The 26493-nt window shown below is 52.6% G+C and overlaps 1 protein-coding gene across 15 annotated transcripts in view; it reads right to left on the minus strand.

Moving 5' to 3' along the window:
• PLEC (plectin) overlaps window positions 1-26493 on the minus strand; it is a 335144-nt gene that overhangs the window by 215982 nt on the left and 92669 nt on the right. For 4 of the 15 annotated variants that reach the window (XM_075352739.1, XM_075352737.1, XM_075352738.1 and 1 more), the window contains exon 1: window positions 18098-23453. The exons of 8 other annotated variants lie outside the window; for them this stretch is intronic. In XM_075352739.1, the coding sequence (XP_075208854.1) occupies window positions 18098-23438 (5341 nt within the window). In that variant the 5' untranslated portion in view covers window positions 23439-23453. Of the gene's footprint in view, window positions 1-10507; window positions 10573-15078; window positions 15161-18097; window positions 23454-26493 lie in introns of those variants that run through there. 3 more of the 15 variants (XM_075352756.1, XM_075352752.1, XM_075352760.1) reach the window with 2 other exon arrangements.

Below are 26493 nucleotides of genomic sequence, written 5' to 3' on the forward strand. Positions count from 1 at the left end.
TGCCCCATCATCTATAGATTACACAGGACGGGAAAATCTGCCCCATCATCTATAGACTACACAGGACGGGTAAATCTGCCCCATCATCTATAGAATACACAGGACAGGTAAATCTGCCCCCTCATCTATAGACTACACAGGACGGGAAAATCTGCCCCATCATCTATAGACTACACAGGACAGGTAAATCTGCCCCCTCATCTATAGACTACACAGGACGGGTAAATCTGCCCCATCATCTATAGAATACACAGGACGGGAAAATCTGCCCCATCATCTATAGACTACACAGGACGGGTAAATCTGCCCCATCATCTATAGACTACACAGGACAGGTAAATCTGCCCCCTCATCTATAGACTACACAGGACAGGTAAATCTGCCCCCTCATCTATAGACTACACAGGACGGGTAAATCTGCCCCATCATCTATAGAATACACAGGACGGGAAAATCTGCCCCATCATCTATAGACTACACAGGACGGGTAAATCTGCCCCATCATCTACAGACTATACAGGACGGGTAAATCTGCCCCATCATCTATAGATTACACAAGACGGGTAAAGCTGCCCCATCATCTATAGATTACACATGACGGGAAAATCTGCCCCATCATCTATAGATTACACAGGACGGGAAAATCTGCCCCTTCATCTATAGAATACACAGGACGGGAAAATCTGCCCCATCATCTATAGATTACACAGGACGGGAAAATCTGCCCCATCATCTATAGAATACACAGGACGGGAAAATCTGCCCCATCATCTATAGACTACACAAGACGGGAAAATCTGCCCCATCATCTATAGACTACACAGGACAGGTAAATCTGCCCCCTCATCTATAGATTACACAAGACGGGAAAATCTGCCCCATCATCTATAGATTACACAGGACGGGAAAATCTGCCCCATCATCTATAGAATACACAGGACGGGAAAATCTGCCCCTTCATCTATAGATTACACAGGACGGGAAAATCTGCCCCATCATCTATAGACTACACAAGACGGGTAAATCTGCTCCATCATGTATAGACTACACAGGACAGGTAAATCTGCCCCATCATCTATAAACTACACAGGACAGGTAAATCTGCCCCCTCATCTATAGACTACACAGGACAGGTAAATCTGCCCCCTCATCTATAGACTACACAGGACGGGTAAATCTGCCCCATCATCTATAGAATACACAGGACGGGAAAATCTGCCCCATCATCTATAGACTACACAGGACGGGTAAATCTGCCCCATCATCTATAGATTACACAAGACGGGTAAAGCTGCCCCATCATCTATAGATTACACATGACGGGAAAATCTGCCCCATCATCTATAGATTACACAGGACGGGAAAATCTGCCCCTTCATCTATAGAATACACAGGACGGGAAAATCTGCCCCATCATCTATAGACTACACAGGACAGGTAAATCTGCCCCATCATCTATAGACTACACAGGACAGGTAAATCTGCCCCATCATCTATAAACTACACAGGACAGGTAAATCTGCCCCATCATCTATAGAATACACAGGACGGGTAAATCTGTCCCATCATCTATAGACTACACAGGACGGGAAAATCTGCCCCATCATCTATAGACTACACAGGACAGGTAAATCTGCCCCATCATCTATAGACTACACAGGACAGGTAAATCTGCTCCATCATGTATAGACTACACAGGACGGGAAAATCTGCCCCATCATCTATAGATTACACAGGACTGGTAAATCTGCTCCATCATCTATAAACTACACAGGATGGGTAAATCTGCCCCATCATCTACAGACTATACAGGACGGGTAAATCTGCCCCAACATCTACAGACTATACAGGACGGGTAAATCTGCCCCATCATCTACAGACTATACAGGACGGGTAAATCTGCCCCATCATCTATAAACTACACAGGACAGGTAAATCTGCCCCATCATCTACAGACTATACAGGACGGGTAAATCTGCCCCATCATCTACAGACTATACAGGACGGGTAAATCTGCCCCATCATCTATAGACTACACAGGACAGGTAAATCTGCCCCCTCATCTATAGACTACACAGGACGGGAAAATCTGCCCCATCATCTATAGACTACACAGGACAGGTAAATCTGCCCCCTCATCTATAGACTACACAGGACGGGTAAATCTGCCCCATCATCTATAGACTACACAGGACGGGTAAATCTGCCCCCTCATCTATAGACTACACAGGACAGGTAAATCTGCCCCCTCATCTATAGACTACACAGGACGGGTAAATCTGCCCCATCATCTATAGAATACACAGGACGGGAAAATCTGCCCCATCATCTATAGACTACACAGGACGGGTAAATCTGCCCCATCATCTACAGACTATACAGGACGGGTAAATCTGCCCCATCATCTATAGATTACACAAGACGGGTAAAGCTGCCCCATCATCTATAGATTACACATGACGGGAAAATCTGCCCCATCATCTATAGATTACACAGGACGGGAAAATCTGCCCCTTCATCTATAGAATACACAGGACGGGAAAATCTGCCCCATCATCTATAGATTACACAGGACGGGAAAATCTGCCCCATCATCTATAGACTACACAGGACGGGTAAATCTGCCCCATCATCTATAGATTACACAGGACGGGAAAATCTGCCCCATCATCTATAGACTACACAAGACGGGAAAATCTGCCCCATCATCTATAGACTACACAGGACGGGTAAATCTGCCCCATCATCTATAGATTACACAGGACGGGAAAATCTGCCCCATCATCTATAGACTACACAAGACGGGAAAATCTGCCCCATCATCTATAGACTACACAGGACAGGTAAATCTGCCCCCTCATCTATAGATTACACAAGACGGGAAAATCTGCCCCATCATCTATAGATTACACAGGACGGGAAAATCTGCCCCATCATCTATAGAATACACAGGACGGGAAAATCTGCCCCTTCATCTATAGATTACACAGGACGGGAAAATCTGCCCCATCATCTATAGACTACACAAGACGGGAAAATCTGCCCCATCATCTATAGACTACACAAGACGGGTAAATCTGCTCCATCATGTATAGACTACACAGGACAGGTAAATCTGCCCCATCATCTATAGAATACACAGGACGGGAAAATCTGCCCCATCATCTATAGATTACACAGGACTGGTAAATCTGCCCCATCATCTATAGACTACACAGGACAGGTAAATCTGCTCCATCATGTATAGACTACACAGGACGGGAAAATCTGCCCCATCATCTATAGATTACACAGGACTGGTAAATCTGCCCCATCATCTACAGACTATACAGGACGGGTAAATCTGCCCCAACATCTACAGACTATACAGGACGGGTAAATCTTCCCCATCATCTACAGACTATACAGGACGGGTAAATCTGCCCCATCATCTATAAACTACACAGGACAGGTAAATCTGCCCCATCATCTACAGACTATACAGGACGGGTAAATCTGCCCCATCATCTACAGACTATACAGGACGGGTAAATCTGCCCCATCATCTATAAACTACACAGGACAGGTAAATCTGCCCCATCATCTACAGACTATACAGGACGGGAAAATCTGCCCCATCATCTATAGATTACACAGGACGGGAAAATCTGCCCCATCATCTATAGAATACACAGGACGGGAAAATCTGCCCCTTCATCTATAGATTACACAGGACGGGAAAATCTGCCCCATCATCTATAGACTACACAAGACGGGAAAATCTGCCCCATCATCTATAGACTACACAAGACGGGTAAATCTGCTCCATCATGTATAGACTACACAGGACAGGTAAATCTGCCCCATCATCTATAGAATACACAGGACGGGAAAATCTGCCCCATCATCTATAGATTACACAGGACTGGTAAATCTGCCCCATCATCTATAGACTACACAGGACAGGTAAATCTGCTCCATCATGTATAGACTACACAGGACGGGAAAATCTGCCCCATCATCTATAGATTACACAGGACTGGTAAATCTGCCCCATCATCTACAGACTATACAGGACGGGTAAATCTGCCCCAACATCTACAGACTATACAGGACGGGTAAATCTGCCCCATCATCTACAGACTATACAGGACGGGTAAATCTGCCCCATCATCTATAAACTACACAGGACAGGTAAATCTGCCCCATCATCTACAGACTATACAGGACGGGTAAATCTGCCCCATCATCTACAGACTATACAGGACGGGTAAATCTGCCCCATCATCTATAAACTACACAGGACAGGTAAATCTGCCCCATCATCTACAGACTATACAGGACGGGAAAATCTGCCCCATCATCTACAGACTATACAGGACGGGAAAATCTGCCCCATCATCTATAAACTACACAGGACAGGTAAATCTGCCCCATCATCTACAGACTATACAGGACGGGTAAATCTGCCCCATCATCTATAAACTACACAGGACAGGTAAATCTGCCCCATCATCTACAGACTATACAGGACGGGTAAATCTGCCCCATCATCTACAGACTATACAGGACGGGTAATTCTGCCCCATCATCTATAGACTACACAAGACGGGAAAATCTGCCCCATCATCTATAGACTACACAAGACGGGAAAATCTGCCCCATCATCTATAGACTACACAAGACGGGTAAATCTGCCCCATCATCTATAGACTACACAAAACGGGTAAATCTGCCCCATCATCTATAGATTACACAGGACGGGAAAATCTGCCCCATCATCTATAGATTACACAGGACGGGTTAATCTGCCCCATCATCTATAAACTACACAGGACGGGTAAATCTGCCCCATCATCTATAGACTACACAGGACGGGTAAATCTGCCCCATCATCTACAGACTATACAGGACGGGAAAATCTGCCCCATCATCTATAGATTACACAAGATGGGAAAATCTGCCCCATCATCTATAGATTACACAGGACGGGAAAATCTGCCCCATCATCTATAGACTACACAGGACGAGTAAATCTGCCCCATCATCTATAGAATACACAGGACGGGTTAATCTGCCCCATCATCTATAAACTACACAGGACAGGTAAATCTGCCCCATCATCTACAGACTATACAGGACGGGTAAATCTGCCCCATCATCTACAGACTATACAGGACGGGTAAATCTGCCCCATCATCTATAAACTACACAGGACAGGTAAATCTGCCCCATCAGCTATAGACTACACAGGATGGGTAAATCTGCCCCATCAGCTATAAACTACACAGGACAGGTAAATCTGCCCCATCAGCTATAGATTACATAGGACGGGTAAATCTGCCCCATCAGCTATAGACTACACAGGACGGGTAAATCTGACTCATCAGCTATAGACTACACAGGACGGGTAAATCTGCCCCATCAGCTATAGACTACACAGGACGGGTAAATCTGCCCCATCATCTATAGACTCCACAGGACAGGTAAATCTGCCCCATCATCTATAGACTCCACAGGACAGGTAAATCTGCCCCATCATCTATAGACTCCACAGGACGGGTAAATCTGCCCCATCAGTTATAGATTACACAGGACGGGAAAATCTGCCCCATCATCTATAAACTACACAGGACGGGTAAATCTGCCCCATCAGTTATAGATTACACAGGACGGGTAAATCTGCCCCATCAGCTATAGACTACACAGGATGGGTAAATCTGCCCCATCAGCTATAAACTACACAGGACAGGTAAATCTGCCCCATCTATAGACTACACAGGACGGGTAAATCTGCCTCATCAGCTATAGACTACACAGGACGGGTAAATCTGCCCCATCTATAGACTACACAGGACGGGTAAATCTGCCCCATCATCGATTAGGAAAAAAGTTAACAGGTATGTTGCCTGCTTGTAAGCTGCTCCTCTATCACCCTGCTGTTTATTCAGGGGGTCCCTTATAAGAGAGCCCACCCTTACAGTGATGCTTTACTATTGATTACATCCACTGAACCCCGACAATCCACACTTGTGTGTCACTGCCGGCCGCAGTGTGTGACGCCACCTGATATTAGATCACAGAATGGATGCACCATCAGTATAATGTACGGCCGCACTGGTCACACCAGTCACATCACTGGCCACAGAGGGTCGTACTGGAGCCTCGCTGCTCAGGCTGGTAGAGGGGGAACCGTCTACAGGGCCAACCTCGCCGTGCCATGTTCACACTGCAGCTACACAATCCAGCCAACAGCACAAGCACCGCCTTAGCAATCACATCTGCGAGGGTCCTGTGGTGAAAAAGCACCAGTAGTAGTGACAGTGATGGGAGTAGTAGTTACAATGGTGGGATTGATAGTAGTGGTGACAGTGATGGGAGTAGTAGTGACTGATAGGAATGGTAGTGACACTAGTAGTTACAATGATGGTAGTAGTAGTAGTGATAGCAGTTGTGACGATGGTGGGAGTAGTACAGATAGTAGTAGCAGTCGTGACAATGATGGGAATAGTAGTGATACTAGGGGCGACAATGATGGTGGGAGCAGTACTGATAGTAGTAGTGCCGATGATGGGTGTAATAGTGACCGCAGCGGTGCAGATGATGGGAGCAGTAGTGACATTAGCGGTGCAGATGATGGAAGCAGTAGTGACATTAGCGGTGCAGATGATGGGAGCAGTAGTGACATTAGCGGTGCAGATGATGGGAGCAGTAGTGACATTAGCGGTGCAGATGATGGAAGCAGTAGTGATATTAGCGGTGCAGATGATGGGAGCAGTAGTGACATTAGCGGTGCAGCTGATGGAAGCAGTAGTGACAGTAGAGGTGCAGATGATGGGAGTAGTAGTGACATTAGTGATGCAGATGATGGGAGCAGTACTGATACTAGGGGCGACAATGATGGTGGGAGCAGTACTGATAGTAGTAGTGCCGATGATGGGAGCAGTAGTGACAGCAGCGGTGCAGATGATGGGAGTAGTAGTGACAGCAGAGGTGCAGATGATGGGAGTAGTAGTGACAGCAGCGGTGCAGATGATGGGAGCAGTAGTGGCAGCAGCGGTGCAGATGATGGGAGTAGTAGTGACAGCAGCGGTGCAGATGATGGGAGCAGTAGTGACAGCAGAGGTGCAGATGATGGGAGTAGTAGTGACAGCAGCGGTGCAGATGATGGGAGTAGTAGTGACAGCAGAGGTGCAGATGATGGGAGCAGTAGTGGCAGCAGCGGTGCAGATGATGGGAGCAGTAGTGACAGCAGAGGTGCAGATGATGGGAGTAGTAGTGACAGCAGCAGTGCAGATGATGGGAGCAGTACTGATAGTAGTAGTGCCGATGAGAGCAGTAGTGACAGCAGCGGTGCAGATGATGGGAGCAGTAGTGACAGCAGCGGTGCAGATGATGGGAGCAGTAGTGGCAGCAGCGGTGCAGATGATGGCAGCAGTAGTGGCAGCAGCGGTGCAGATGATGGGAGCAGTAGTGGCAGCAGCGGTGCAGATGATGGCAGCAGTAGTGACAGCAGCGGTGCAGATGATGGGAGCAGTAGTGGCAGCAGCAGTGCAGATGATGGGAGCAGTAGTGACAGCAGCGGTGCAGATGATGGGAGTAGTAGTGGCAGCAGCGGTGCAGATGATGGGAGTAGTAGTGGCAGCAGAGGTGCAGATGATGGGAGCAGTAGTGACAGCAGCGGTGCAGATGATGGGAGTAGTAGTGGCAGCAGCGGTGCAGATGATGGGAGTAGTAGTGGCAGCAGAGGTGCAGATGATGGGAGTAGTAGTGGCAGCAGCGGTGCAGATGATGGGAGCAGTAGTGACAGCAGCGGTGCAGATGATGGGAGCAGTAGTGACAGCAGCGGTGCAGATGATGGGAGCAGTAGTGACAGCAGCGGTGCAGATGATGGGAGCAGTAGTGGCAGCAGCAGTGCAGATGATGGGAGCAGTAGTGACAGCAGCGGTGCAGATGATGGGAGCAGTAGTGACAGCAGCGGTGCAGATGATGGGAGCAGTAGTGACAGCAGCGGTGCAGATGATGGGAGTAGTAGTGACAGCAGCGGTGCAGATGATGGGAGCAGTAGTGACATTAGCGGTGCAGATGATGGGAGCAGTAGTGACATTAGCGGTGCAGATGATGGGAGCAGTAGTGACAGCAGCGGTGCAGATGATGGGAGCAGTAGTGGCAGCAGCGGTGCAGATGATGGGAGCAGTAGTGACAGCAGCGGTGCAGATGATGGGAGCAGTAGTGACAGCAGAGGTGCAGATGATGGGAGTAGTAGTGACAGCAGCGGTGCAGATGATGGGAGTAGTAGTGACAGCAGAGGTGCAGATGATGGGAGTAGTAGTGACAGCAGCGGTGCAGATGATGGGAGCAGTAGTGACAGCAGCGGTGCAGATGATGGGAGCAGTAGTGACAGCAGCGGTGCAGATGATGGGAGCAGTAGTGGCAGCAGAGGTGCAGATGATGGGAGTAGTAGTGGCAGCAGAGGTGCAGATGATGGGAGCAGTAGTGACATTAGCGGTGCAGATGATGGGAGTAGTAGTGGCAGCAGCGGTGCAGATGATGGGAGCAGTAGTGACATTAGCGGTGCAGATGATGGGAGTAGTAGTGGCAGCAGCGGTGCAGATGATGGGAGCAGTAGTGACATTAGCGGTGCAGATGATGGGAGCAGTAGTGGCAGCAGCGGTGCAGATGATGGGAGCAGTAGTGACATTAGCGGTGCAGATGATGGGAGTAGTAGTGGCAGCAGCGGTGCAGATGATGGGAGTAGTAGTGACATTAGCGGTGCAGATGATGGGAGTAGTAGTGGCAGCAGCGGTGCAGATGATGGGAGCAGTAGTGACATTAGCGGTGCAGATGATGGGAGTAGTAGTGACAGCAGCGGTGCAGATGATGGGAGCAGTAGTGACAGCAGTGGTGCAGATGATGGGAGCAGTAGTGGCAGCAGAGGTGCAGATGATGGGAGTAGTAGTGGCAGCAGCGGTGCAGATGATGGGAGCAGTAGTGACAGCAGTGGTGCAGATGATGGGAGCAGTAGTGGCAGCAGCGGTGCAGATGATGGGAGCAGTAGTGACAGCAGCGGTGCAGATGATGGGAGCAGTAGTGACAGCAGCGGTGCAGATGATGGGAGCAGTAGTGACAGCAGCGGTGCAGATGATGGGAGCAGTAGTGACAGCAGCGGTGCAGATGATGGGAGCAGTAGTGGCAGCAGCGGTGCAGATGATGGGAGTAGTAGTGGCAGCAGAGGTGCAGATGATGGGAGCAGTAGTGACATTAGCGGTGCAGATGATGGGAGTAGTAGTGGCAGCAGCGGTGCAGATGATGGGAGCAGTAGTGACATTAGCGGTGCAGATAATGGGAGTAGTAGTGGCAGCAGCGGTGCAGATGATGGGAGCAGTAGTGACATTAGCGGTGCAGATGATGGGAGTAGTAGTGGCAGCAGCGGTGCAGATGATGGGAGCAGTAGTGACATTAGCGGTGCAGATGATGGGAGCAGTAGTGACAGCAGCGGTGCAGATGATGGGAGCAGTAGTGACATTAGCGGTGCAGATGATGGGAGTAGTAGTGACATTAGCGGTGCAGATGATGGGAGTAGTAGTGGCAGCAGCGGTGCAGATGATGGGAGCAGTAGTGACATTAGCGGTGCAGATGATGGGAGTAGTAGTGGCAGCAGCGGTGCAGATGATGGGAGCAGTAGTGACAGCAGCGGTGCAGATGATGGGAGCAGTAGTGACAGCAGCGGTGCAGATGATGGGAGTAGTAGTGGCAGCAGCGGTGCAGATGATGGGAGTAGTAGTGACATTAGCGGTGCAGATGATGGGAGTAGTAGTGGCAGCAGCGGTGCAGATGATGGGAGCAGTAGTGACATTAGCGGTGCAGATGATGGGAGTAGTAGTGGCAGCAGCGGTGCAGATGATGGGAGCAGTAGTGACAGCAGCGGTGCAGATGATGGGAGCAGTAGTGACAGCAGAGGTGCAGATGATGGGAGCAGTACTGGCAGCAGCGGTGCAGATGATGGGAGTAGTAGTGGCAGCAGCGGTGCAGATGATGGGAGTAGTAGTGACATTAGCGGTGCAGATGATGGGAGTAGTAGTGGCAGCAGCGGTGCAGATGATGGGAGTAGTAGTGACAGCAGAGGTGCAGATGATGGGAGCAGTAGTGACAGCAGCGGTGCAGATGATGGGAGTAGTAGTGACAGCAGTGATAATCCGGCCATCCACCTGACAGCTGTCGTCAGCCGCTGCGCTGTGTACACACACACACACGGCGCTGGGCACCCGGCTGGTCCGCGCAGCGCTCACCCTCCGGAGGCCCCGACAGTCTACAATTCTCCTGGTGCCATCTCCGCTCGCCCCTTGCCCTACATACCAGGTGAAATGCCAGTCCGTCTTACTAGGTTTCCATACACAGAAGTGTCCAATCCTGAACTGGCAGAAACTGGTTAGGACAAGCCCTGGAATACCCACTCCAAAAATAAAGGGGGCGATGCATTCCCGGCCCCGTACAGGACGCCATGGAGCGCGCCACCCGGACGACCCACCTGGTACAATCTTCATAGGCGCTGGGCAGTGGGGATCAGAAGCAGCAGCTCTCTGGAGGGTGGCGAGGTCGGTTCTGTATCTACAGGGGCGAGGGTCCGGGGAGGGAGCCAGGGGGCCGAGCGGGATATAAATAACAGGGCAGCGTCATATGTCACAGTCTTACTGGCATTAAGAGTTTAGCCAACAACACAGGACACCAGCGAAACCCAACTCAGGGGGAACCAAAGGCCGCGCCCGTGCCACCCGAGCAGCCGCGCTCAGACATCAGCCCGTGAGAGACCACCCAGGACGTTCACATAAGCCCCTCGTAACCCGACTCAGGGGGAAACCAGTGGTGTCCGCACCGCACCACCCGACCAGCCGCGCTCAGACATCAGCCCGTGAGAGACCACCCAGGACATTCACATAAGCCCCTCGTAACCCGACTCAGGGGAAAAAAAAGTGGTGCCCGTACCGCCCCACCCGACCAGCCGCGCTCAGACATCAGCCCGTGAGAGACCACCCAGGACGTTCACGTAAGCCCCTCGTAACCTGACTCAGGGGAAGACCAGTGGTGCCCGCACCGCACCACCCGACCAGCCGCGCTCAGACATCAGCCCGTGAGAAGAGACCACCCAGGACGTTCACATAAGCCCCTCGTAACACGACTCAGGGGGAAACCAGTGGTGTCCGCACCGCACCACCCGACCAGCCGCGCTCAGACATCAGCCCGTGAGAAGAGACCACCCAGGACGCTCACATAAGCCCCTCGTAACCCGACTCAGGGGGAAACCAGTGGTGTCCGCACCGCACCACCCGACCAGCTGCGCTCAGACATCAGCCTGTGAGAGGAGACCACCCAGGACGCTCACATAAGCCCCTCGTAACCCGACTCAGGGGGAAACCAGTGGTGTCCGCACCGCACCACCCGACCAGCTGCGCTCAGACATCAGCCTGTGAGAGGAGACCACCCAGGACGCTCACATAAGCCCCTCGTAACCCGACTCAGGGGGAAACCAGTGGTGTCCGCACCGCACCACCCGACCAGCTGCGCTCAGACATCAGCCTGTGAGAGGAGACCACCCAGGATGGTCACATAAGCCCCTCATAACACTGCTCAGGGGGAAACCAGTGGTGTCCGCACCGCACCACCCGACCAGCCGCGCGCAGACATCAGGTGGTGGGGCACAACCATCCAATTCTCCCCGTAGCCCCTCGCCGTTATACTCCTACACCCTTTAGGAGAAGCAGAAAAAAAATAAACAAAATCCCAGCGACGTCGTCATTCCGCAACCATAAAACGCATCGGCACGTCCGGGCTATGGCGGACTGTCCGGGCTATGGCGGACTGTCCGGGCTATGGCGGACTGTCCGGGCTATGGCGGACTGTCCGGGCTATGGCGGACTGTCCGGGCTATGGCGGACTGTCCGGGCTATGGCGGACTGTCCGGGCTATGGCGGACTGTCGGGACTATGGCGGACTGTCGGGACTATGGCGGACTGTCCGGACTATGGCGGACTGTCCGGGCTATGGCGGACTGTCCGGGCTATGGCGGACTGTCCGGGCTATGGCGGACTGTCCGGGCTATGGCGGACTGTCCGGACTATGGCGGACTGTCCGGACTATGGCGGACTGTCCGGACTATGGCGGACTGTCCGGACTATGGCGGACTGTCCGGACTATGGCGGACTGTCCGGACTATGGCGGACTGTCCGGACTATGGCGGACTGTCCGGACTATGGCGGACTGTCCGGACTATGGCGGACTGTCCGGACTATGGCGGACTGTCCGGACTATGGCGGACTGTCGGGACTAACAATGTCGATGGTTTGTAGGCCACGGCGGGCGCCGAGCATCGTGCTCATACGCACTTTACAACAAATACTAGTAAATGAGCTATGTGCCCCCTATAACCAGTGTGTGGGGGTCCCCTCCCCTTATCCTGCACTATGGGCAATGTGCGCCCAGTAAATACAGTATGGTCTCCCCCAAATGCAGAGAGGTGGAGGGTATCGGATTTCCCACTGCCGTTCTTTTGTGGAGCACATGCCCCACATCGCCAGTTAGGTTGGGGTGTAGGTGCCAGACTGCCCCCCCACACTGAGTATTTGGGGTGTTTTTGCGACACAGTTTCTGAAAGTTCCTACTCCTTAGGATGTCATCCGCTCCCCCACAATCATTTAACCCCGTCACTGCCTGCACCCGAGCTTATAGCCTCCGGCTCAGGAGTTAATGTGGATCCTGCCTATTTTAGGTAATGGAACATTCAGAGGAGCGCAGGGCGAGCGGGAATTTCTGAGAGAACCCACAGAGGCACGGAAACCAGAGGAGCAAAGGGGGGACGAGGAGAGCAAAGGGGAGACTAGGGGGGACACAAGGGGAGCAGAGGGAAGACTAGGGGGGACACAAGGGGAGCAGAGGGAAGACGAGGGGGGACACAAGGGGAGCAGAGGGAAGACGAGGGGGGGCACAAGGGGAGCAGAGGGGGGGGCGACACAAGGGGAGCAGAGGGGGGGCAATACAAGGGGAGCAGAGGGGGGGGCAATACAAGGGGAGCAGAGGGGGGGGGGGCGACACAAGGGGAGCAGAGGGGGGGGGCGACACAAGGGGAGCAGAGGGGGGGGGGGCGACACAAGGGGAGCAGAGGGGAGGACACAAGGGGAGCAGAGGGGAGGACACAAGGGGAGCAGAGGGGATGACACAAGGGGAGCAGAGGGGATGACACAAGGGGAGCAGAGGGGGGACACAAGGGGAGCACAGAGGGGGAGACACAAGGGGAGCACAGAGGGGGAGACACAAGGGGGGCACAGAGGGGGAGACACAAGGGGGGCACAGAGGGGGGACACAAGGGGAGCAGAGGGGGGGACACAAGGGGAGCAGAGGGGGGACACAAGGGGAGCAGAGGGGAGGACACAAGGGGAGCAGAGAGGAGGACACAAGGGGAGCAGAGAGGAGGACACAAGGGGAGCAGAGGGGAGGGGCACAAAGGGAGCAGAGGGGGGGGACACAAGGGGAGCAGAGGGGGGGACACAAGGGGAGCAGAGGGGGGGACACAAGGGGAGCAGAGGGGGGGGACACAAGGGGAGCAGAGGGGGGGGACACAAGGGGAGCAGAGGGGGGGACACAAGGGGAGCAGAGGGGGGACACAAGGGGAGCAGAGGGGGGGACACAAGGGGAGCAGAGGGGGGACACAAGGGGAGCAGAGGGGGGACACAAGGGGAGCAGAGGGGGGCAGAGGGGGGCAGAGGGGGGACACAAGGGGAGCAGAGGGGGGACACAAGGAGAGCAGAGGGGGGACACAAGGGGAGCAGAGGGGGGACACAAGGGGAGCAGGGGGGGGGCAAGGGGTGACAAGGGGAGCAAAGGCAAAGTAAAAAAAAATGGTAAAGGATTGGGAGCATGGCACGAAGGAAGACGATAGAAAAAGGTCATAGGTCATTAATTGTGACCCTTGAACTACAGCGGGTGTTCAGAGCACAGCCTGTCACCCCTACAAAATGATGGATGCACCCAAAGCAAGACCTCTTCTGTATCCCCCCTCCCCCCGAATCAACCCCATAACTGCTCCTCCCCATCACCCCCATACCCACTCCTCCATATCTCCCCTCATATCCAAGCCTGCAGAACTCTCCCATCATTCCCATACCAGCTCCTCCATATCACCTGCATAGGCGCGTCACCGTATCACCTGCATAGGCGCGCCACCGTATCACCTGCATAGGCGCGCCACCGTATCACCTGCATAGGCGGCCACCGTATCACCTGCATAGGCGGCCACCGTATCACCTGCATAGGCGGCCACCGTATCACCTGCATAGGCGGCCACCGTATCACCTGCATAGGCGCACCACCGTATCACCTGCATAGGCACGCCACCGTATCACCTGCATAGGCGGCCACCGTATCACCTGCATAGGCACGCCACCGTATCACCTGCATAGGCGGCCACCGTATCACCTGCATAGGCGCACCACCGTATCACCTGCATAGGCACGCCACCGTATCACCTGCATAGGCGGCCACCGTATCACCTGCATAGGCGGCCACCGTATCACCTGCATAGGCACGCCACCGTATCACCTGCATAGGCATGCCACCGTATCACCTGCATAGGCGCACCACCGTATCACCTGCATAGGCACGCCACCGTATCACCTGCATAGGCACGCCGCCGTATCACCTGCATAGGCACGCCGCCGTTTCACCTGCATAGGCACGCCACCGTATCACCTGCATAGGCGCACCACCGTATCACCTGCATAGGCGCGCCACCGTATCACCTGCATAGACACGCCACCGTATCACCTGCATAGGCGGCCACCGTATCACCTGCATAGGCACGCCACCGTATCACCTGCATAGGCGCACCACCGTATCACCTGCATAGGCGCGCCACCGTATCACCTGCATAGGCACGCCACCGTATCACCTGCATACCCGCTCCTCTCCATCACCTGCACACCTACTCCTCCCATTACCCTCATCACTTCCATATCAGCCCCCACCTGATTGCAGCCCCTTCAGAGTTTCCTTCCTGCAGACCACTGCCAATGACGTACCCTGGCACTACAGGTTTATGGAGGACCCTACCTTGCCCCTGTTGAATGAGGTCATCGATATAGCAGCGACCGTCCTCCTCCGTGGCAGCGAATGTCATCTCTTGTGCTGCACTCCACATGTCCAGTGATGGAGGAGATCTGCCGACACATTGAGGTGTGAAGAGTCCTCCACCTCCTGCAGCAGCAGAGCATGTCCCAGCAGAGGATGCTGCCTGAGCACGCTGCAGAGCCCGCCGCCTGCCAGCAGCAACCTCCGCTCCCTATATGGCCCCAGACACTGCACCGGCCCCATGGGGGAGTCACCCTATCATCCACCCCAGAGCCTCACACCAAAAGAACGTGAAGGGACACTGCTGTATGGAGAAAACAGGGCCATGCTGAGACTTATAGTTCCACAACAAGAGAGCGGCAGCCAGATGAGATTTTGATGGGGGCTTAGGAATTACACAGAAACTATGTGACCACAAGACAGAGGAGAAATGCGCACAGCCCCGTCCTGCCTGTGCGGGGGCGCACAGCTACGTCCCACCTGCGCAGGGGCGCACAGCCCCGTTCCACCTGCGCGGGGGGTGCTGTGCCCTGTGTACACTCGTGTTTAGTGCGTCCGCAAGCCGACCACGGCCCACCGCCTGTCCGCAGGCCGACCACGGCCCACCGCCTGTCCGCAGGCCGACCACGGCCCACCGCCTGTCCGCAGGCCGACCACGGCCCACCGCCTGTCCGCAGGCCGACCACGGCCCACCGCCTGTCCGCAGGCCGACCACGGCCCACCGCCTGTCCGCAGGCCGACCACGGCCCACCGCCTGTCCGCAGGCAGACCACGGCCCACCGCCTGTCCGCAGGCAGACCACGGCCCACCGCCTGTCCGCAGGCCTTTGGAAAGCCGTAGTAATAACCTGATGATATCTGGGATAAAGTTTCCACATTTGGATGGCACATTAGATTATTTCTTCTTCATTAGCACATGCTGGGCGGCCAGGATGTAGTTATTGCTCTCTGTTATCAGCCTGATCTGTCAGATACCTCCCATGACAGGCCGCTCGTACACATCTGTCATTTATTGGTCTGGCTTCATTTCAGGAAGTTGGTTCTGGCTGCTCCTTCCTATCAGCATTACATCTGCCCCACAAATAACGCCGGCGCCGTGCGGCCAACCAGCTCCGTAGCCGTAATCACAGACTAAAAATCACCAGAGGTTTATATAGACACGATTAAAGGGGTCGTCCGGTCTAAAATGACAAGTCAGCAGTCCCTCTGGGGGATGCAGAGAGGGAACCGTGCAAAAAGGGCAGCGCACACAAAAAGGGGCACAGAGCGGGAGGCCCGCAGAGGGACGCACTGGAGGCGGGGTCTCAGGGGGATCTGTGCCCCGCCCATAGCAACTCATTTATATATAAGAACAATGTAGCTTTCTGTGGAGTAGCGCATCAGATGGTAGATATTCAGGTGAGGTTGTATACAGCCTCCTATGACCTGTGCGTCCATACAGACGCTCAGGAAGGACGGACAGGACCAGCCTCCCGGAGCCGCCCCCACACCTCATACTTCAGAGGCGAGTAATGCTTGGATCCCCTCCAGATCCTGTGCCGCTCACTCCTCAGGCCCGGAGACCGGACGCACATGTGAAATGCTCAGCAGAGCTCTGCTTGCTGTCAGTGAATCGGAGGAGGTTGTAGCTCGGGGCTTGTTACGTGTTTGAGTAGCCCAGCGCCTTTGTGAGCAGGAACATGTACATCTGATGAGGTGTTGTCTCCGCCACCTGACCACTGCAGCCAATCCCTGACGTCATGTGACCTCCTGCCCTGGCGGAGACCTCTGGAGCCCCCTGCATCGGAGCAATGGGGGTAAGAGTAGGTCTGACCATTTCTGCCTTTTGCAGAGTCGGGCTGAACCCCTCTAATCCGTAATGTTCAGAGATTTGATGGGGAGTTGAAATAAAGCCCCTCAGAGAGCGGTGGTGAGTGTGCTGGAGGAGACCCCACGACCAGAAGCCACAGATCAAAACAGATGGCACCAGAGAAAGCACTCCTACACATCGCAGAGTGTGAACAGACCCTCAATCTGGTGGTGACCCGCAGCGGTCACAACACTGCCCCCATCACTGCCCCCCAACAAACACGCAGCGCAGGAACGAGAGGAAAGCGCAGAGGACTGTGCTGATACCCAAACTACTAGGACAGGAGATCATACATGTGACATCCTAACAGAGAGCTTACCCCTCACACACGGGGATACCTCGGGGGCCCGGGAGATGGCTTGGGGGCCCAGGGGACAGCAAGATGCAAGCGCAGAGGTCTGTGCTGATACCCAAACTATTAGGACAGGAGATCATACATGTGACAGCCTAACAGAGAGCTTACCCCTCACACAAGGGAATACCTCGGGGGCCCGGGAGATGGCTTGGGGGCCCAGGGGACAGCAAGATGCAAGCGCAGAGGTCTGTGCTGATACGCAAACTATTAGCAAAGGAGATCATATATCTGACATCCTAATAGAGAGCTTACCCCTCACACACGGGGATACCTCGGGGGCCCGGGGCACGGCTTGGGGGCCCGGGGGACAGCAAACCAGGAACAAGATGAAAGTGCAGAGGTCTGTGCTTGTACCCAAACTATTAGGAGAGGAGATCATATATGTGACACCCTAGAAGGGAGCCTACCCCTTACACATGGGGACGGTTTGGGGATCTGGGGACAGCTTGGGAGCACGGGGACGAATAAGGGACAGCTTGGGGATCAAGGATGGCTACGAGATGGCTTGGGGAAATCGATGCTTTGGGGCTCGGGGATGGTTTGTGGGCCCAGGGATGACTACGGGACAGCTTGGGGGCCAAGGACGGCTATTAGACAGCTTGGGGCCCCGGGGATGGTTTGGGGGCCAAGGACGGCTATTAGACAGCTTGGGGCCCCGGGGATGGCTTGCGAACCGGAGATGCTTGGGGGCCCAGGGACAGCTTGGGGTCGGCATCCCTCCTCACCAGGCCAGGCAGAGGGTAATGATTGCACCTCAAGACGCCGCGGGTTACATACAGGTGTGGACTCGGCGCCTACCTTCTTCAGGAGTGGATTCTGCTGGCTCGGATCCGGCTTCCTCTCCCCGCGGCTTGGGCCCCGCTGCTTTCTGGGTAATACTGACAGTTCCTGACACAGTCTGCAGGTCTAGTGTTTTGCTCTCTGGAGCTTTTTGGGTAAAAGTTGCAGAACTGACTTCTTCCATTTTGGACTCTGAAGATATTTGGGTCCGGGCGGCCGTCTGTGATACAACTCCGAGTTTCTCCACCTTGGACGCTACAGAACCATGCGTAATGCTGGCAGCTTCCTTTACAGTCTTGACTTCTCTGGACTCTTGCTGCTTCTGTGTAATGCTGACAGTTTCCCTTACTGTCTGGAGTTCCTCCAGCTTGGCTTGTGGGGGTTTCGGGGTAACATTGGCAGCGTCGGTTACAGCCCTGACTTCTTGCTTGGATTGGGAGTGTGTCTGGGTAATGCTGACAGTTTCCTCCACAATATGCAGCTCTTCTAGCCTGGATTGTGGACGTTTCTCGCCAATGCTGACGGTTTCCTTTACAGTTTTTTCTTCTTTCTCGGATTGTGAAAGTTTTTCACCAATGGGAACAATTTCTTTCACAGTTTGGAGTTTCTCCATATTGGGTTCTCCAGGCTTCTGTGTAATGCTGACGGTTTCCACTACGGTCTGAATGTTATCAACCTTGGATAAAGGTGGTTTCTTGCTAACGGTGTTCGTTTCCTGTCCAGTCTTGACTACTTCCTTGGATTGTGGAAGTTCTTCAAGAATTGTGGAGGTTACAGCTTGGAGATGTTCCACATTGGATTCTTGGGGTGTGTGTGTAATACTGATTGTTTCCTTTACTGTCTTGACATCTTCCTTTGATTCTGGAGCTTTCATGGTAATAGTGACCACTTGTACAGTTTTGGTTTCCTTCTTTGATTCTGGAGCTTTCTGGAGAATAGTGGCCGCTTCTTGTACAGTTTTGGTTTCCTCCTTTGATTTTGGAGCTTTCTGGGTAATAGTGACCGCTTCTTGTACAGTTTTGGTTTCCTCCTTTGATTCTGGAGCTTTCTTGAGAATAGTGGCCGCTTCTTGTACAGTTTTGGTTTCCTTTGATTCTGGAGCTTTCTGGATAATTGTGACCACTTCTTGTACAGTTTTGGTTTCCTCCGTTGATTCTGGAGCTTTCTTGGTAATAGTGACCGCTTCTTGTACAGTTTTGGTTTCCTTCTTTGATTCTGGAGCTTTCTGGATAATAGTGTCCGCTTCTTGTACAGTTTTGGTCTCCTTCGATTCTGGAGCTTTCTGGGCAATAGTGGCCGCTTCTTTTACTTTTTTGGTTTCCTCCTTTGATTCTGGAGCCTTCTTGGTAATAGTGGCCACTTCTTGTACCGTTTTGATTCCCTCCTTTGATTCTGGAGCTTTCTTGGTAATAGTGTCCACTTCTTGTACAGTTTTGGTCTCCTTTGATTCTGGAGCTTTCTGGGTAATAGTGACCACTTTTACAGTTTTGGCACCTTCCTTTGATTCCTGTACTTTCTTGGTAATAGTGGCTACTTCTTGAATGGCTTTGGTTTCCTTTGATTCCTGTACTTTCTGAGTAATAGTGGCCGCTTCTTTTACAGTTTTGATTTTCTCCTTAGATTCTGGAGCTTTCTGGCTAATAGTGACCACTTTTATGGTTTTGCTTTCCTCCTTTGATTCTGGAGCTTTCTTGGTAATAGTGACCACTTGTACAGTTTTTGATTCCTCCTTTGATTTTGGAGCTTTCTGGGTAATAGTGACCGCTTCTTGTACAGTTTTGGTTTCCTTTGATTCCGGAGCTTTCTGGATAATAGTGATTGCTTCTTGTACAGTTTTGGTTTCCTTTGATTCTGGATCCTTCTGTGTAATAGTGGCCGCTTCTTGTACAGTTTTAGTTTCCTCCTTTGATTCCGGAGCTTTCTGGGTAATAGTGGCTGCTTCTTGTACAGTTTTGGCTTCCTCCTTTAATTCTGGAGCTTTCTGGGTAATAGTGACCACTCCTTGTACAGTTTTGGTTTCCTTTGATTCCTGTACTTTCTGGATAATAGTGGCCGCTTCTTGTACAGTTTTGGTTTCCTTCTTTGATTCTGGAGCTTTCTGGGTAATTGTGACCACTTCTTGTACAGTTTTGGTTTCCTTTGATTCCTGTACTTTCTTAGTAATAGTGGCCGCTTCTTGTACAGTTTTGGTTTCCTCCTTTGATCCTGGAGCTTTCTTTATAATAGTGGCCGCTTCTTGTACAGTTTTGGTTTCCTCCTTTGATTCTGGAGCTTTTTGGGTAATAGTGACCGCTTCTTTTACAGTTTTAGCTTTCTCCTTTGATTCTGGAGCTTTCTGGATAATAGTGATTACTTCTTGTACGGTTTTGGTTTTCGCCTTTGATTCTGGAGCTTTCTGGGTAATAGTGGCCGCTTCTTGTACAGTTTTGGTTTCCTTCTTTGATTCTGGAGCTTTCTGGGTAATAGTGGCCGCTTCTTGTACAATTTTGGTTTCCTTTGATTCCTGTACTTTCTTGGTAATAGTGGCCGCTTCTTGTACAGTTTTGGTTTTCTCCTTTGATTCTGGAGCTTTTTGGGTAATAGTGACCACTTCTTGTACAGTTTTGGTTTCCTTTGATTCTGGAGCTTTCTGGGTAATAGTGACGGCTTCTTTTACAGTTTTGGTTTCCTCCTTTGATTCCTGTACTTTCTTGGTAATAGTGGCCGTTTCTTTTACAGTTTTGGTTTCCTCCTTTGATTCTGGAGCTTTCTGGGTAATAGTGGCCTCTTCTTGTACAGTTTTAGTTTCCTCCTTTGATTCTGGAGCTTTCTGGGTAATAGTGGCCTCTTCTTGTACAGTTTTAGTTTCCTCCATTGATTCTGGAGCTTTTTGGGTAATAGTGACCGCTTCTTTTACAGTTCTAGCTTTCTCCTTTGATTCTGTATCTTTCTTTGTAATGGTGACTTTTTCTTGTACAATTTTGGCCTTCTCCTTTGATTCTAGAGATTTTTGGGTAGCGGTGACTGTTTCCTTTGCAGTCTGTAGTTTCTCCACCATGGATTTTGTAGACTTTTTGGTCCCAGTAGAAATGGCCTCCAAGTGAGATTCTAGAGCAATCGCAGGGTGCACATCTTGATCAGCAGCTTTGGTTTTGTTCCCATCAGTAGCACTAATCTGCTTGCCTGCTGTGGTGCCAGCTTTGGAGTCCATCATTAGGTTCTTGTAGTCCTGGAGAAGAACCTTTTCGTCGATAGTCACAGAAGCGGACACAGACACACTCTGGTGCCAGATATCTGATTTTAGGACCAGATCGTCCTCCTGTTTCTTGGACACTGGCAGAGCTGGAGATGAATGAGCTTCCGGACTGGCCATATTCGTGCCCTTCTGTATGGAGATCTCGGTCCTCTTACAGGGCTCTTGTATTTTGGATCTCCTGGGGGCCTCCAGAGCAGAGGCTTCCCTGCGGTTATACTCTTGCTTAGTTTCCGTCTGAACGTCTTTGGATAGCATCTCATTTTTCGCTTTCTTTGGTGGGTGGGTGACAGAGATATCCTGGGCATCTAACTCTACACTGTCGTTTTTGGCTTTCTTATTTTTCCCCTTGGACCCCTTCTTATCCTTCTCCCAAATGACCTCCTGTTCTGTCTGGGCAGTGGTACTAGTAACGCTCATGGAGAACTCATCCTTTATATTCTGTCCCTGTGATTTGGTCTCCACTAGTTCAGGGGACCTCTGCGGAAGACCACCTTGTTCTGCTACACCCTCTCTAGTTTTTCCTTCCTTAAATTTCTCCTGTTTCTTAGGGTCGCCTTTCGGGGCCACCTCAGATGTGACCTCTACAGCTGCCCCTTTCTTTGGTTTCTGGGTCTTTTTGGATTCAGCATTTGGGTCATTCTGGTCAGCAGCCCCCTCCTTCCCTGCCTTTTCCTGCCCTTTTTTCTTTTGGCCTTTTTTCTCTTCTACCTTGGTCTCTGATATTAGAGGCTCTAGCGTAGCAGTCATTGGACCAGCAGTGACACTAAGTTCCTCCTGCTTTTGCAGCTTCTCACTTTCCTGCAGCGCTGCAGGTTTGGAGGATGAGAGCACATAGGTTTGACTCACTCCCTGATCTTCCTCATCTTTGGTGGTGGAATTACTCTGCTGTTTAACCCTTTGTGTGGCTCCTAACCTTGTCTTGCCGGAGGCTGAAGCAGCCTTCTCTAGCTCAGCTGTCTCTTTTCCCCTTTCTTTGGCTTGTTTTAGTAAGTGCCCCGCGTTCTTCTCCTGTTTGGACTCCTGGTCCAATATGTGCTCCTGCACTGGGGGCTTCTCGTTAACCCCTGACTTTACCCCCTTCTCATGGACCTCTATGGTTTTATGAGTGGAGACTACAGAGGTGACCACATGAACAGATTTCTCTGTGCTGATGGTCCTGGACTCCTCAGATTTTTGGACCACTTTGGTGCTGGACCTTGTAGTAGCTTTTTGGGGTTCAGACAGAAGGGCTGATCTGCTGACAATGTGGCTGGACTCTATTTTATCCTCCCTCATTGGCTTCTCCTCCCCTTTCAGCTCCGGCCTCTTGTACGAGGTGACTGAACCTGGATCTGTCATTAACTCAGCATATTCTGTTTGGGGGTTTCTTCGGAGTGTTTCTTCTTTTCTAAGCCCTTGTGTCCTCCCAAACATCATCTTATCTGCCCAGCTGTCAGGGGCAGATGCTCCTAAGTGCCCCCTCTGCTCAGACCCCACAGGCTCTTGCTCTCCTAAATGCCTATTCCTAACCTCTTCCCTCCTCTTGGTCCCCCATTTCTCCTCTAGGCTAATCACACTGGTATGACTTGTTCCCCTGGCCTGGTCATCCGGTCCTGCCCATCTCTGCCACCCACCTTCTTGGCAGCTGTTCTCCAGCACGTGGGACTTGACGGAGTCATGCATAGGGTTCTGACCTCTCTGGGGCACCGTCTCCTCTCTCCTGCGATATTCTTGCCTCTCAGCATCGACCTGGGGCTTTGGAACATACGATGTGGGGCCACGGACTGCTTGGACATGTGCGGCAGGTGTCCTTCGAGGTAATCCTTGAGGAGCGACCGGACGTCTCACCCTCTGTAGAGGTGCAGGCACGATTTCAGGAGGAAGATTGAGGTATTGGCGCAGGTACACAATGCCCTCATTGGTCAGGTACCAATAGCAATGCTTCCATGTGAAGGTTTCCCTTACGAAGCCACGAGATTTCAGCGAGCCCATAGCTTTGGTGACCTGCAGATTGGTGACACCAGGAATCTCGGCATGGTGACTCTGCGGCCGCTCGTCGTTTGTGGCCACCATGACTCCATCGCGAAAAAGAAGTTCATAAATGGCTCGTAGGCGGTCACGTGGCATCAGCATCCCGGCCACCATCTTGGTTATTTGGCCTCACTTGTAAGTGCAGAAGAGAATTGTGCAGTCTTCGCAGCAAAAAGAAAAAAAAAATATAAAAAAATCTATATAAAATAAATAAAAAGCAGGAAGTTCCTGGAGTGTGCCAGCGAGGATGAAGGTCTTCTGCAGGAGCAGCGTCTCCTCGGTGCAGATCCTCAGAATGGGCAGCCAGGCAGCAGAAAGTTTCTGCAGCTATCCTCCCTCTGCGCTGCCGCTCCCCCTCCTCAGCTTCTGGAGAGTGTTAGCGACTCCACCTCCAGCGAGAGAGAAAGTGGACAGGGCAGAGAGACAGCTGAGAGTCCAGGAGACTGCCTGAACACGCACACCAGAGAGCAGAGGCGCCGCTCACGCCCTACAGTCCTACAGGCACTTACCGAGGGAGGGGGCAGGAGCACAGCCCTCCCCGAACATCGCCAGGGATGCCGCCTGGGCACACATCCGTATGAATGGCATACCAAGCCGATCACTACCACCAGATGTCAGAGACACCCAACCCTCCACCGGGCACCGGCACAGCCTGCAGCTGCCAACAGCCCTCAACACGTGCCCTTTACTGACAGCACCCACAAGTGCCCGGAGGATATATATACACACGTATATTCATACACACATATATTCCTAGACTGTGGATAAATAAGACAACAGCAGCTGCTTCCATATATCACACACTGCCCACCCCCAATACCGCGGTGTAGAGTGCAAGCTCCGCAGACCAGAGCCGACGCACGATCAAGCACTGAAGCCCTTCATTAAATCCGCCAATTACCAGACTAGAACAAAAGGACACAAGCCGCGACATGAGCCGGTGATGCCATAAAGTAACACTCCGGTGTGCAATGCCCGGGGCCCCACAGCCGGCGCTCACCTCGCTCCGGGTCTTCTTGTACGGTGCGACTTGCCATGGTGCGCGGGAAGGTTCTGCAGGGTTCAGTGCGGACCCCCTACAGTTATCAGGGCCCGGGATTATAGAAGCGAAACACGAAAAAAAGTTCCCACGAAAAAATATCTGCCCCGGGGAAGGAATCCATCAATACAAAGATTATATGTGTTACCCATGGCCGTGATATAAAACATAGAATCCCCCACCGCATCCCCAACATACATGGGCAGTCTGGACCAACGCACCATGGGAAGCATGGACACCCCCCCCCAAAACATGGGCAGTCTGGACCAACGCACCATGGGAAGCATGGACACCCCCCCCCAAAACATGGGCAGTCTGAACCCCCCACTTCCTCCCAACCATTGGCAGCCTGGACCCCACAACCATGGAATGCCTGGACCCCCCAGACAGGAGCAGCCCGGAGGAGAGAAAAGAGGTCACGTACACAGGAGAGTCGTGCCCTGACTCTCTTTGGGGAGGGAAGCAGGGCAGCTTACCGGTGGAACCTGTGGGACACAGGAGTAAATATGGTCGCCGAGGGGAGAGCTTAGTTGCTCCCTCGGGACCGGCGCAGTTCAGGGTACAGAGCCCTAGGATGGCGTATATTTCAAGTAGCCCACCAGAATCCACCGGACAGGGGGATTTGAAGTCTCTTTGGCCACCACCAAATCCCGGAGAACAGTAGCAACAGAGCCTGGGGTCGTGATCAGTCAGGCCCCAAACATACTCGCGCTGCCTGCATACGGGACGGGAACTTTAACAACGAACAGGGGTCCCCAAGCACTTCAGGTCACGGGGATCCACATAGAAAGCTCAAGAAGGAAGGGCCCACAATCCACAACACCGGCGGTGACCTCCGAATTACCCGGGATCAGCTGGGGCCCATCACGGCAGAGACCAGCACTTCTAGGGCAGCAACCGGAGAGTGAAACCTTGAACCGTAACTACTGAGTCCACCCTTCATTGCCGGCGCTCACTACCATCCTCATCATCCTCCCTGGGGCCTAGCTCTACCTGTGGGGAGCTGAACCATCCCTGCTGCGACACCATCCACCCCAGAGGACAGCACCCGCAGAGGCTGACGATTCCTGGCCGCACACCACAGGTGGCGTCCCGAGACAACTACAATTTCCAATACCCTCATCATCCCTCCATCTACATTTATCCCCTTTTGTGGACACCTCGGGGGTCACGAAACCGGCCAGGACAACCCGTGACAATCCCCTTACCCGGTGACAAGTATTCCCCAAGGCCCCGTGGGGTGCTCCATGGGCAGCCTGGACTCCCCCCCCCCCCCAATCATGGACAGCCTGGACTCCCCCCCCCCAATCATGGGCAGTCTGGACTCCCCCCCCCAATCATGGGCAGGCTGGACTCCCCCCCCCCAATCATGGGCAGTCTGGACTCCCCCCAATCATGGGCAGTCTGGACTCCCCCCAATCATGGGCTGTCTGGACTCCCCCCCAATCATGGGCAGTCTGGACTCCCCCCAATCATGGGCAGTCTGGACTCCCCCCAATCATGGGCAGTCTGGACTCCCCCCAATCATGGGCAGTCTGGACTCCCCCCAATCATGGGCAGTCTGGACTCCCCCCAATCATGGGCAGTCTGGACTCCTTCTCCCCCCCCCCCCCCCACTTTCCAAAAATATGGGCAGCCTGGATTCCACCCCCTCCCCCAAACATGGGCAGCCTGGACCCTCCCAAGAGCAGCCAGGGACTTGCTGAAGATCCCCAGCCCGCAACCTCCTGCAACACATTGTCAGGGGCTCGCTCATAATTATCAACACTGCTGTCATCCATATCCTTTCCATTGTGTCCTCAATGGCATATACAATTGGTTTGGATGATGGGCAGTTGCGTGCCGTACGATATCTATACATGTCTACGGTGCAGACGTTTCCTGTACGGTGTCTATTGACTTCTATAGGCTAGACGTATCCTGTACGGTATCTATAGACTTCCGTGGGCAGACACGTCCTGTACGGTATCTATAGACTTCTATGGGGCAGACATGTCCTGTACGGTATCCATAGACTTCTATGTGGCAGTTGTATCCTATACGGTATCTACAGACTTCCATGGGCAGACACGTCCTGTACGGTAACCATAGACTTCTACAGGGCACACGTGACCTATACAGTATGTATGT

Source organism: Anomaloglossus baeobatrachus, chromosome 6 (assembly GCF_048569485.1).
Source record: "Anomaloglossus baeobatrachus isolate aAnoBae1 chromosome 6, aAnoBae1.hap1, whole genome shotgun sequence".
Lineage (NCBI taxonomy): Eukaryota > Metazoa > Chordata > Amphibia > Anura > Aromobatidae > Anomaloglossus > Anomaloglossus baeobatrachus.